Raw genomic sequence first — 13816 nt, forward strand, 5'->3', positions numbered from 1 at the left:
CTCCCTCTCCGTCCCCCCATGTAAAATGGTGGTCCTAATCCTGCCTTCCTCAGACGGTTTAACCTTAGCACCTGCCTGGTATCCAGCAGGTGCCACTTAAGTGCTGTTGTGGTTGTGATTGTTGCTAAACTAGCCATTGGACTAAACATCCAGTGCCTGGCATACAAAAAAAATACACAGTAGGCACTAAAGAAGTGTTATTGCAATTGTGGTGGTTCCACCAACAGTTGGGTTAAACACCTGGTCCCTGGTATACAGTAGGCACCAAATAAGTGCCCTTGTGGTTGCGACAGTTGCTAAATTAACAGTTGGGCTAAACATCCCATAGGCATTTTCCAACGTACCCTCCCTTCATTCTGTCACTATTTGCTTAGCCTGAGCCAGGCCCTGGGCCAGGTGATGGGGACAGCAGTGACCCCACCAAACCCAGACCCCAACCCCCGAGAGCTTTTTCTGTTGGTCTTTCTTCCCTGCTCAGCCCTGTTCAGGGTCTCCCTGAGTTTGGCTGGACCTAGGTGGATACCAACATCCTTTGTAAAGCGGAGTAGATGACTGGGGGTAACTTACGCAGAGGACGGGATTGCGTCCTTCCTGATCTAGATGTAAGGGCACACAAAAACAAAACAAACCCGTTGCCGTCAAGTCCATTCCGACTCCTAGTGACTCTATAGGACAGAGCAGAACTGCCCCATAGGGTTTCCAAGGAGTGGCTGGTGGATTCGAACTGCCAACTTTTTGGTTAGCAGCTGAACATTCAACCACTGCACTGCCAGGGCTCTGTGCTAGGGCACAGAACAGTTAAAATCTGTACCCTCCCAAGGGGGAGACAGGCAGGACGAGGTGGTGGGGAAGGACCAGCAGCTGCTTTGGCTGGAGGAGGTGGTGGGTGACCCAGGACCAAGCATGGTGAGGGAGCCACATGTAAGCCAGGGAGATCAGGCAGGGGCCAGGCCGTGTGCTCAGTAGTTCCTGGAGTGAGGCTGGGGGGGCAGGCAGGAGGTCCAAGCTTAGAGGGATCTAGGTGTGAGTCCCAGCTTAACTGCTTCCTGACTGTGTGACTTTGGGTACATAACTTCAGTGCTTGGTGCCTCAGTCCCCTCCTCCAGACAGTGGGTGCAATGGTGGTTCCCTCAGTAAAGCCGAGAGCTCAGTAAAGGCTCATCTTCTAACAGGCACAGCTTTATTCCGTCTCTCTCCCTCACTCCTACCCTCTCTGGCTCAGCCTGCCCCCATTCTCCTCCTGGAGAAACCAAGGCATAGAGCGGGAAATTAGAAAATCCAGGGCTCAATTCTGGATTTAGGACAGGTAGTTCTAACTCTCTGGACTTGGTTTACCCAAATGCCACAAGGCCCTGCACACCCTGGCCCTGTCCCTTTCCTGGCCTCATCTCCCTCCACTCTCTCTTCTTTACTCTACTCCTCCATGTTCTCCAACACACTAGGAACAGTCTGGCCTCAGGGCCTTTGCACATGCTGCCCCCCCCCCCGACTTGGAAATCTCCTACCCTGGACTGTCACGTTTCATGTCTTTGCTTAAGTGTCCCCTCCTGCAGACCTACTGTGATTACCCCCCAGGTAAAAGGACAACCTCCCAGGGATTTCCGCCCCCTTAAACTAAATTTTCTGAGAACACTTTGGTCAACCTGACATTTTATTACACATTTATTTGCCTGTTTAACATCCAGCATTGCCTCAAGTCAGAAGCCTGGCGAGAATTGAGCCCAGGTCACTGCCAGGTCCCCAGCACTGTTCACAGGGGCTGGCACACAGTAGACACTCAGTAACTGTTAAGGAACCAAACGAATCCCTCCCTTGCAGGGTTAGATAAGAGCTGCTCACAAGTTCTGGTGCTCCGAGCTTGGGAAGGGGAATTACCTAAACGCTCGACTGCTAACTGAAAGGTCGGTGGTTCAAACCCACCAGTGCCTCTGGGGGGTCAAGGCTTGGAGATCTGCTCCCAGAAAGATTACAGCCTAGGAGAGCCTATGGGGAAGTTCTACCCTCTCCTATAGGGTTGCTGTGAGTCGGAATCTACCCGATGGCACACAGCAATAACAACGAGGAACTCTGACTCTGGTGCCGGATGGGCCTGGGTTCAAATATGAGCTCTGCCACTTCCCAGCCATGTGAGGAGGACATTGTGGTCAGGGCTTTGACAGATACGTAGGAGTTTGGGATAAGTGCTCAGGAGGTGAATGAGGTAGATACTCAATCATGATTGTTGAGTCTCTGCATGAGTGCCGGAGAAAGATTCCACCCAAGAATCCGCTGGGTTTGAGCATTGGGGTCCCATGCCCCTGGTTTGCTGCCCTGGACTGTCAGGGTGGGAGGACAGCAGAGAGGACCATGCACAGTTGCCCAGTACATAGGGATCCAGTAAGGGCTTGAACCCAAGTGCCTACCTCCCAGCTGCTGCTGCCATTGCCCTCTTTGGGCTGAGCTGGGGTTTCTGGGAAAGGCTGACCTTGCCCCCCTCTTACATTATCTGGTTACCAGGTCAATGGACAAGCCCTCTCCTCCCAACCTGTCAGGCTGCAATGTCCCTTTCTGCCCATTCTACAGAATGAGAAACTCCGGCCCTAAGTGGAGCAGTGATTTGTTCCTGGGTCATAAAGATGATGAATAGAGGCTGATGTCATCCAGTCTCATTCCATCTCAGGGTCTGCCCAGCAATAGGTGCCTCAGCCCTGGGCCTCAGGGTTGGGAGGGTGCAACAGAGTTGGACTCAGAGACTCCCAGCCCCAAGAGGTTCACGCTGCGTCTGGCAGAGCCTGGGGAAAGCAGAAAATGCTGCCTGAAGGAGGGGACACTGGAGAGGAGGCATTGAGGGATGTGTAGGAGTTTGGGATGATTCTCAGCCCCCAGCTTGCCCTGGCTATCTCCTTTGCCCATTCAGCTATGAGGGCATTGGAAGAAGTGGCCCTGTTGTCACAGGTCTTATGAGACAAAGAAGGTGACAGGTTCCGCCTCTCGCCCAACCTAACCTCCTAGGGAGGATGGGGCAGCAGGTCTGTGACCCAGTTACTGGCTGTTTATCTTCCTGCCTCCATGGCCAGCTGGGGTCACCAGTGACGTGGGCACCTGCCCCTGCCCGCCTCCCTGGCACTGTTCTCCAGAGAGGAGACCAGGGGGCCTAGAGAGGAGGATTTAGAGAGGGAGTGGGGCTCAAAGCAGAGGGGCCCAAATACAGAAAAGGAACTCAGGGGGAGAGGGTCTCAGGAATGGGGCTGGCTCAGGGAGATGGGGGCTTAGGGAAAGAGGGGTCTGGGGGCCAGTCACCCCTCCCCCACCTGCTGGTGCCCCGGCTCCCCCTCCTTGCTGCCTCTTATCTTGGGTGCCAGCCTTGGGTGGTGGCCATGCCCAACGTTGACACTCGCTGTCCTGGCCCTGTGCCTGCCTGGCGCCCTCTCCCCGGGCAGTGACTTGTGTCTCAATCGATACCCCCCAGCTGACCCGCTTCTCTGGCCAGACAGCCTGGGCTCTGGTCCCGGCTCTGCCGATCCACTGTGTGACCCCAGGTGAGTTCCTCCCCGTCTCTGGGTCTGGCATATCGAGCAGCATCCTGGGACAGGAAGAGCAGCCCTGAGCTTAGATTGGGGCTGACCTGGGGTGGGCTGCCTCAGTCTTCCTCCGCCTCAGGAGGTCAGCTGGGGGATGCAGTGGCAAAGGGCCCAAGCCCAGTCCCTGCCACAGCTGTTGTGGTGACTCACACTTCGGGGGGACATTGGAGTAGGGAGCTGGGCTGGCATGAGCCCCGTCCTGCCCCACCCTGGTGAGGACAGGCGGCTATTTTCAGAGCCCCAGTAACAGGGAAATCTGACGTTGTCCCCCCCGCACTCCGATGGCTGGAGGAGGCCCTGGGGGAGATGGAGTGTAGAGCAGGGAGGGCAATCCAGCAATCCAGGTGGGGGACACGGTGTGTGTCCAGGCCTGGAGGTGGGACCAACAAGGCCACAGCCATCTAGAAAGCAGAGGAGGAGTTAAGAAGGGCTGCTTCCCTCCCTGAGATCCCAGCTCCCCAGAGAACAGGCTGTCCTGGAAGAACGGTTGATGGCCTTCTCGGGGTCAAGGTCCCAGTTCTTGTCCTCATCCAGGCCCTGAAACCCTGGGGGACTTTGGCCAGGTCTCCACCCCCTCTTGGAGCCTTAGTTTCCCCATTATGCAATGGGTAGCTGAGTCTCAAGCCTTTTTCTGCCTCCTGGAAGGTTACAAAGAACCAACATAATCATGACCACAACGCTATCAATAGCAACAAAATAACAGCATTGCTAATAGTAATAGGAGTAAAAATAAAAACCAAAGTCAAGCCTGTTGCTGAGGAGTCAGGTCCAACCCGTGGTGACCCCATGTGTGTCAGAGTAGAACTGTGGTCTGCAGGATCTTTTTGGCTGTAACCTATAGAGAGAGGAGTAGTGCAACAGTTCAGGGCTCTGCTGCTAACCAAAAGGTTGGCAGTTCGGACCCACCCAGAGGTGCCTTAGAAGAAAGGCCTGGCGACCTGCTTCTGAAAGCCCACAGCCTTGAAAATCCGATGGAGCAGTTCTACTCTGCACGTGTGGGACTGCCAGGAGTCAGAACTGACTCAGTGGCACCCAGCGATAACAACAACAAACCTTTATGGATGCAGATTGCCATGAAATCCGCTTTCATGAAAACACCGGGTGGGTTAGAACCGCCAAAGTTTAGTAGATGAGCGCAAACCACTTGCGGCACCCAGGGACCTTAACGATAATAATAGTAGTAATAATACAGCCCTTTGAGAGCTGGGAGGAGGATAACAGGGTGAGTATGCTGGAGAGACGTCACCTCCTTCCAAGGAGCCCAGCAGCTATAGAGGCTAGGCAAGAGCAGGGAGGTGGCTCCAAAGTCTGTCTTCTTTGCCCTTCTCCTGGAATTTCACATCCCTTGAGGCTGATAACCCAGGTCTTGGACCTCTGCAGACACAGTTTCCCTTATTGAGCAACGGAGAGAATGGGCCAGGCCCTCACTCACCCAGGGAAGGGGGCCGGGAGCTTCCTATTGCCCCACGTTGCCCTCCGAGGGGCACCCCAGCTGGCACGTAGTTTGCGTGGGAAGGTCAGATGGCTGTGGGGTCCAGTCCCAGCTCTGCCCCTTGGTGCTGAGTCTTTTCTCAAGGTCTCAGTTTTGTCAGCTGTAAAACGGGTGTCGTGGCAGCCCTGTGACACAGAATGGGCATGATTGGGGGTGGTGAAGTTACAGCTCGGGCTGGGTCTTGGAGCCTCCCTGACCTCAATTTCCCCCCTGTGTAATGAGTCTGTGAGGGACAGGGAAGGGTGAGCTGACCCCAGGGGCCCTTCCTGCTCTGAATCTTCACAGCTGAGTGCCCCTTCTCTGGACTCAGTTTCCCTATCAGTACAGTGGGTTCGTGGAAAGGAAGGCCCCCGCAGTGGAGCTGAGGGATGGACCCCAAGCACCCCAAGCACCAATGCTCTGAGTCTACCTTCATTGAGCACCTACTGTGTGCTGGGCCTTGCTCTTGGTACTTGGGGACGCAGAAGGCCACTCCTCAGTGCAAACCAAAAATAAGCCCAAATCTGTTGCTGTCGAGCCAACTGCAATTCAAGGGAACCCCGTGTATTACACAGCAGAACTGCTGTGTATGGTTGTCTTGGCTGTAATCTTTACGGAAGCAGATTGCCAGGCCTTTCTTCCACAGCCCCCCTGGGTGGCTTTGAACCACCAGCCTTTTGGTTTGCACCATCCAGGGGCCTTCACTATGGCCCCCAGGCTGAATGCCCACCCGTTGCTTTTGTAAATAAAGTTTTATTGGCACACAGCCATCCTTTGTCTATGGTGGCTTTGCGACTTGAGTTGGAACAGACAGTATACAGCTGCAAAGCCAAAAGTGTTCACTGGGGCGCTTACAAGAAACAAAGTTTGCTGATGCTGGTTCTAGTAGGCAGAGAAGGGTTCATAACATCCCGTTCTCCCAACCTCAGTTTTTCCTTCTGTAGAATGGGTCCACCATCAACTTCCATCCTGGAGGTACTGTCTCCCCCGGATCCTCAGCTTGCCCGATCTGAATATTGAGGTTCATGATGGTCCTCCATGAACTTCTGCCTTGACCCATGCCTCCGACATAGTCCAAGCCTCAGTTTCCCCATCTGAGCAATGGGTTCTTGCACGAGCATCTGCTGGGTCCCCAGGTTGGACGCGTGTGCAGTGAACCCCTATCTATTTCTGCACACCATCCCCACCCATGCAGTGAGTTTGCCTGGGGACCCTGTGGCCTCAGTCTTCCAGCCTGGGCAGTGGGTCCGCGGTGAGTCCCGGAGCTCCCTGACCTCTCGCCTCTCCCTGCACAGGATGAGTTCCACCCCTTCATCGAGGCGCTGCTGCCTCACGTCCGCGCCTTCGCCTACACCTGGTTCAACCTGCAGGCGCGGAAGCGCAAATACTTCAAGAAGCACGAGAAGCGGATGTCGAAGGACGAGGAGCGGGCGGTAAAGGACGAGCTGCTGGGCGAGAAGGCCGAGGTGAAGCAGAAGTGGGCGTCGCGGCTGCTGGCCAAGCTGCGCAAGGACATCCGGCCCGAGTGCCGCGAGGACTTCGTGCTGGCCATCACGGGCAAGAAGGCGCCGGGCTGCGTGCTCTCCAACCCCGACCAGAAGGGCAAGATGCGCCGCATCGACTGCCTGCGCCAGGCCGACAAGGTGTGGCGGCTCGACCTGGTCATGGTCATCCTCTTCAAGGGTATCCCGCTCGAGAGCACCGACGGCGAGCGCTTGGTCAAGGCGGCGCAGTGCGGCCACCCGGTGCTCTGCGTGCAGCCGCACCACATCGGCGTGGCGGTCAAGGAGCTGGACCTCTACCTGGCCTACTTCGTGCGCGAGCGAGGTGAGGGGCTGGGCAGGGCTGGGCCACGGGCGGGGCGGGGGGCTGCGGGGCGGGGCTGCGGGCGAGAACAGAGTGGTGCCAGGGCCTGAAGGGGGAGATACGGCGCAATGTAGAGTCTGATGGGGGCGGCGGGGGCAATGTGGGGTCTGATAGGGGAGGCAGGCAAGGGCAGTGTGGAGTCTGATGGGGGAGGCAGGGGCAATCTGGGGTCTGATAGGGGAGGAAGGTGCAATGTGGGGTCCGATGGGGGCGGAGATGCCATGCAGGGCCCTAATGGGGGAGATATTGGGCAACGGAAGTTTGAGGGGAGAGGCAAGTGTGACATGGGGGTCCGAAGGTAGAGTCAAAACTGGACCTGGGGGTCTGAAGAGAAAGAAGGGTCAGTGAAAGGACTCAAGGGTGGGCAAGGGAGTCCAAGGGAGGAGGCAGGTACAATGTGGAGTCCAAGGGGGGAGACATATATATACAATGTGGGAGCCTGAGAGAAGAGGCAGGTGCAACGTAGGGGTCTGAAGGTAGAGGCAGAACCTGCCGTGGGGGTCTGAGGAGGGAGACAGATGCAATGCAGAGGCCTGAGGAGGGATGAGGGAGTCTAAGGAGGGAGACAGGTACGACATGGGGGCCTGAAAGTAGAAGCAGGATTGACCTCGGGGTCTGAGGGAATGAGAAACTGCCGCAGAAGATTTGAGGGGCGAGGTGTGGCCATGTCAGGAACAGAAAGGAGGATGGTAGAGGGAAAAGCAAGTGTGGTGTGCCCTGGAGTTCTGCTCTCAGGATAATGTTGGAGGTGTCCTGGGACCCCGTCTGTGAGCAGTGGTTGACCAACTCTCAGACAGCAGGCAGAGGCCTGAGGAGTCACAAGTTCCTGCAGCCCTCTGGGCCTCAGTTTCTCCTCTCCAGCCCTTCCAGCTGGGTGTTTGCTGGCCCTAGGGTCAGGGTGGAGAAATCCATGGTGGCTTCCCGGAAGAGGAGGCCCAGCTTGAACTGAGCTCTGCCAGGTGGTGGGCAGTGGCAGGCTCGAGGGCGTACCAGGGGACAGTGGTCACCTGGGCAAAAGTATGGAGACTGGATGTGTGGTCCAGCCTCTTGGGGTCACTGGGTCTGACTCTGAGCATCTGACTCTGACCTCAGTTTGCTCATCTCTCAAATGGGGGTTATCAGAGTTCCTGTCTCCACCGGGCTGCAGAGATTCAACAAGATCACATGTGTAGTGCACTGAGCCCCAGCCTGTCACGTGGAGTGTCAGCTGTGACCATCTTCATGTGGACAGAATCCAGGGCCCCCTGCACAAATGAGTGGGTACAGTCACCTCCCCCTGGCCCAGCCTGGCTGCCTGAGCTTGTCAGATGGGTGCATGGCCCGTGCAGACCCATGTGGTTGCAAACCCTGCCACCGCCCCAGCAGACCCCATGTGAACACACATGGAGGGGAGGCCAGGCGGTGAGGGGGTACGGAGAGCTCCTGGCCGACTGCCCAGGCTCCCAGCAGTTGCCCGTGTGACCTGGGACATATCGGTGCCTCAGTTTCCTCCTCAGTACATAACAGCCATGCCGCCTCCTAGTGTCGGTGTAACATCAGTGGGGTTCTCAGCCCTGGGTGTGTGGGAGGGAGGCCAGGGATAGGGAGTTTCCCAAGGGAAGGGGTCACTGGGTCAGTCCTACCCCCAGTCCTGACCTTGCTTCCTTGACTTTGACCTTGACATCTGCCCCCACCCGCGGCACAAACATCAGTGAGAGGTGAAACTGTGTTGGGGTTCTAGAGGTAGGGGAGGACAAGGTGACTCTGTGGGGGAGGCGGGAATGCACTGGGGGCTGCAGGGGGCTCATTGCTATGCAGGACCAGGCCTCTCCCACTGCATCCATCCTCCGGCCCGCCCTGCCCCCACCTCCATGGCGCTGAGCTGATAAAATTTTGAAGCGAGTTTTCTGCCAGTGTCAGCACAATGTCTGGCCGCTTCCCCTCCCCCACGTGGCACATCCCCCCTCACTCAGCAGGCAGCCCAGGCCTGCAGGCCTCCCCAGACACCTTCGCAAGTGTCCAGCCGCCGCACCTCTGCCCCCAGTCTAGCCGGCCTGCCCGCATGTGGCCAAGGAAGGTCAAGGCTTCGGCCTCCTTGCTCCCAGCCCGCCTGGCTGTCCGGGGAAATCCCTGCTGACCCCGCCCCACCCTGCCCCTCCACCTGGAGGCCTCAGCTGCTGAGAGTGAGGGTCTGGGAGGAGAGCTGGGCCCGGATTCCATCCCCAGCTCTGCCGCCTGCTGGCTGGGAGTCCTGGGGCAAGTCGCTTAACCTCTCTGTGCCTCAGTTTCTTCCTGGTAAAATGGGGAACTCAAAATAGGCCTCCTGGAGTGGGGGAGACTGTGGGGGACCCGTGGTAAGTGCTCAACACTCAACCTTCTGGGGGTGGTGAGGACAGGCTTTGAGCACCTGAGGAGGCTCAGTTGCCTGTTACTGTTACTAGTGGTGTCCTTATCGTTGTTGTTGTTATAGGTGTTGTCAAGTTGATTTCTGACTCCTAACAACCCCATGTGACAGAGTGGAACTGCCCTATAGGGTTTTCTAGGCTGTAATCTTTAGAGGAGTAGATTGCCAGGTCTTTGTCCTGTGGAGCCACTGGGTGGGTTCGCACAGTCAACTTTTCAGTTAGCGGCTGAGTGCTTAACCGTTGTACCACCAGGTCTCCTTGTCATCACCATCATGGGATTATGATTTCCCAGGAGCTCTCAAGCCATGCTGTTCCCTCTGCCTGGAATGCCCTTCCCCATATGAAAAACTCCTACTCATCCTTCAAAACCCCAACTCCTAGCTGTATTTTCTCCCTCCCCGGCATTCTTGTGGAGGCTTTGTGTGGCTTAGCAATTCTTTCCCGTTCTCATAGCAGCCCTACCTGTACCCGTTGCTGTCGAGTCGATTCCAACTTATAGCAACCCTGTACCTAGAAGGCAGGTACTGTTGTTGTACCCACTTTACAGATGAGGAAAACAGAGGCTCAGAGAAAGGATGAGCCCTGCCTGAGGTCACATAGCTGGGGAATTCGGACCCAAGCAGTTTCGCCTCTTGCTGACACCCACCCCCAGGCCTCTGCCCTCGGTGGCAGAAGGGGCTGGGGGAAATCATGGCGTGTGATGTGGGTGCTTGGCTGCTTCCAGGGCTGCATTTTCTATTTTAAGTCCCCAAAGGCTGAGGTCTTGTTCAGGGTCCCCAGGCTGAGGCTGCCTCCCTACCAGGCCCTCAGACTGAGCCCCAGCTCCCTGATCTTTTTCCAGGACCCTCATCTATGTTCTGGGCCAGAGTGCAGTCTGCATCCTTGAGCTGGCAGCTAGCAGTCTGACAGTGGGAAAGACTGGCCACCGCTTTGCCTCCTCCCACCATGACGGTCCCCAGGGCTGGAGAGGTCTGGGCCCAGATCACAATGCAGCTTCTGGCTTTTATCAGCAGTGCTGGGCGGCTGTGGCCCCGGGGTTGACAGGGAGCGTGCGATGGGGTGGGACTTTGTGGGCTTCCGGAGGGGGCTGTGAAGGGGCTGGGGGGGTGGGCAGGGGATCCCTGGGCACCGCCTCCAGCATCAGAAGCCGGACAGATAATGGTGATTGGTGTCAGTGGATCAATGGGGAGCCATGGAGCAACAGAGAGAAACACAAAGAGACAGGGAGACCCAGAGCCATGGAGAGATGCAGAGAGACGCAGAGACCCAGAGATGTAGAAGCATAGGGAGATGCAGAGGGCCCCAGAGTTGTAGAGACACCCAGAGAGACATGCAGAGAGACTCAGCAGATGCCGACCCACCATTGCCCTCCCTGTAGTCCTCCTGGACCACGTCACATCTATCTGAGGTGGAGGCAGGCAGGAGGGGAGCACAGCCCACTCCTGGGTCCCCAGTGCCTGGCCGGGATGCCCCATGTCCTCAGACACGGCCTAGCTCCCCAGGACTCAGCCTCCATCTCTCCCGGGGCCATCGGGAGGACTGATGGGATTGTACCTCGCTGGGGGTTCCCAGGCCTCTATCCTCAGGTTTATTCTGGGTGGGGGGCAGCCATGTATAGGTCCCCTCAGTTCAGGGCTGCCGGCACATCAGAGCTGAGGGCATCTCTTGGGATGGAATTTGAGCACCCCAGGCATCCATTTGGCACTGCTGTGGCCACGAGGGCACGATTCCTGGCACTGGGTGCAGTGTGTGCCCAGGGGCGGTCCCGGGAACAGCTGGGAGACCATGATAGGGGTGACATGAGCTGTACTTTGGGGGGCCTGAGAGCAATGGGGCAGGGGAAGGGATGCAGACCATTCAGTTAAATTAGTAGGAATCAGCATCTGTTACCATGGTAACAGAAAAACCAAGCAGGGGAATGTGGGGAGAGGGCCTGGGGAGGGCCACTGTGGATGGGGAGGGCCTCTCTGAGGGGCGACTTTTTTTTATTTAATAAAAATATACATAACACAGATACCTGGTCAACAGTTTTCACATGTCCAGTTTATTGGCAGTGGTTTCATACTTCACATTGTCACCATTGTGTCTCTGCCTCTATTGTTTCACCACCGTTAGATTAGACCCTCTGCCCCTTAAAGTTCTCGTCCAAGCTTTAGGGTTCTGCTGGCATTTTGCTGTCATAGAGATAATCCTTTTAAAAGGGTACAGTGCTCAAGGCAGGCGTTCTTTATTTATTCGAGGAGGTCCCTTCTGAGTTGAGTCTGAAGGAGGTGAGGAAGCTAGGAGGGAGAGACTGGCGTGAGGGTACACCAGGCAGGGGGCACAGTCTGTGCAAAGGTCCTGGGGTAGATCGGCCCGGAGCGTGGGAATTAGAGCAAGGAGAGTGGGAGGACACAGGTCAGCTGGGTGGCTCTGTGGTGAGGGCGGTGGGGAGCCCTGGAGCACGAGGAGCTGGGTGTTCATGACTTGCCTTGAGTTTCAGAAGAAACCACAAGGAAATAGGGCCCAGAGAGGGAAGCTGCCTGCCCAGAGCCCACAGCCCGAGCCAGGCCTCCCCGCCCCCTTCTGCTGCCTGAGAAGCCTGAGACGCAGGCAGGCGGGCGGGCACTGTGCCAGGGGCGGCGGGGGGAGGGGGTGCCAGGCCTGCCTGAGCCGCCAGGCCAGATGGTGCCCATCTGCTGATGCTCCTGTGGCTGCTGTCCTTCCCGCCTTTTGAGGTGCCAGCCTCCTGCGGGCCAGCGCCCGGAATGGCGCCGTGGGCAGGGTCCGCTGGGAGGCCTGCAGCTGTTCAAGGGCTTAGCGGGGGAAGGGCAGGGCGGGCACCCCAAGAAGCTCAGGGAGGGGATCGCCAAGCCCCCCTGGGTGGAATTGAGAAACAATAATAATGGTAGCAATAATGATAACCAAAAAATCAAACCAGTTTCCGCTGGAGTCGATTCCGACTCATGGCAAAATCCCATGTGTGCGGTCAAACTGCGCTCCGTAGGGTTTTTAAGGCTGTGTGACCTTCGGGAAGCAGATTGCCAGGCCTGTCCTCCAAGGCGCCTTTGGGTGCGTTCCAACCACCAACTTTTCTGCTGGTAGTCCAGCGCTTAACTATTTGCACCGCCCAGACTGAACAATATTCTTACTGGATTTAAAATATCATTGTTTAAGAAAAAGTTGACGTGCATCAATTGTAAAAAAAAAAAACAAATTGTTAAAATGTTTGATACCTTAATAAAAGGAACAGTGTGCAGGGGGGAGAGGAGAACGTGGGAGCTCTCTGTACTTTCTGCACTGTTTTTGTGTAACGTTAAAACTGCTCTAGAAAATAAGGTCTATTAAATAAAGCAAAAGACATTAAAAAAAAAAGGCTTATATTAAAGGTATACAAAGATGTGTTGTTATTGTTAGTTGCGGTCAAGCCGATTCTGACTCATGGCGACCCCAAGCATGCAGAGTAGAACTGTGTTCCGTAGGGTTTTCAAGGCTGTGACCTTTTGGAAGCAGATTGCCAGGCCTGTCTTCCGAGGCACCTCTGAGGGGGTGTGAACCAACAACGTTTTGGCTAGTAGTCAAGCGTTTAACCAGTAGTGATAATAAGAACCAAACCCGAAGCCCATTGCCATGGGGTTGATTCCAACTCATAGCCACCCTGTAGGACAGAATAGAACTGGCCCAGAGGGTTTCCAAGGCTGTAAATCTTTACGGAAGCAGATAGCCACATCTTTCTCCTGAGGAGCGACTGGTGGGTTCAAACCGCTGACCTATGGGTTCGTAGCCGATCACTTTAACCATTGCTCCTTTAATAATAATGACAGCAGACACTTATCGAGTGCCTACTGTGTGCCAGATGTGATTTGAAGCTTGTCACACATCTTAGCTTTTTAAATTCTTTCTACCACCTGAGGAGGAAGGGATTGTTACCTTTCCCACATTACAGTCAAGGAAAGGAGGCCTAGATATACTCAGCCACTTGCCTAAGGTCACGCAGCAACTCAGTAGACCCTGAGTCTTTGAAAAATAACTCAAAAACCAAACCCATTGCTCTGGAGTTGTTTCCGACTCATAGCAACCGTGTAGGACAGAGTAGAACCGCCCCATAAGGCTTCCAAGGAGCAGCTGGTGGATTCAAATTGCTGACCTTTTGGTTAGCAGCCAAGCTCTTAACCACTGCGCCACCAGGGCTCATCTTCAAAAAAACCAAACTAAAAAGAGCTTTGAGGTTATAGAGGGGAGCCCACACTCTCCCCGTCTTAGAGGTAATAAGAAAGGAATGCTGTGTTGTTAGCTGCTGTCATCGAGTTGGCCCCCGACTCATGGCAACCCCTGTGTCACAGAATAGTACTACCCCATGGCTTCACTGGGGCGTAATCTTTATGGAAGCAGTTTGCCAGGACTTTCTTCCACCGACGCTGCTGGGTGGGTTCAAACCACCAACCTTTAGTTAGCAGCCAAGTGCAAACTGCTTGCTGCACCCAGGCTCCTAGGCCCGGAATACACTGCGAGTAAATGAATTAATACAGGTGAGACGTATTGAAGCACCTACCATG

General features: G+C 55.6%; 1 protein-coding gene across 6 annotated transcripts in view; it reads left to right on the forward strand.

Annotated features, from left to right (window-relative positions):
• NFIC (nuclear factor I C) overlaps positions 1 to 13816 on the forward strand; it is an 86731-nt gene that overhangs the window by 13947 nt on the left and 58968 nt on the right. For all 6 annotated transcript variants that reach the window (XM_049876372.1, XM_049876371.1, XM_049876374.1 and 3 more), the window contains exon 2: positions 6327 to 6858. In XM_049876372.1, coding sequence (XP_049732329.1) covers positions 6327 to 6858 — 532 coding nt within the window. The remainder of the gene's footprint in view (positions 1 to 6326; positions 6859 to 13816) is intronic.

The sequence above is a fragment of the Elephas maximus genome, chromosome 3 (assembly GCF_024166365.1).
Source record: "Elephas maximus indicus isolate mEleMax1 chromosome 3, mEleMax1 primary haplotype, whole genome shotgun sequence".
NCBI classification, from domain to species: domain Eukaryota; kingdom Metazoa; phylum Chordata; class Mammalia; order Proboscidea; family Elephantidae; genus Elephas; species Elephas maximus.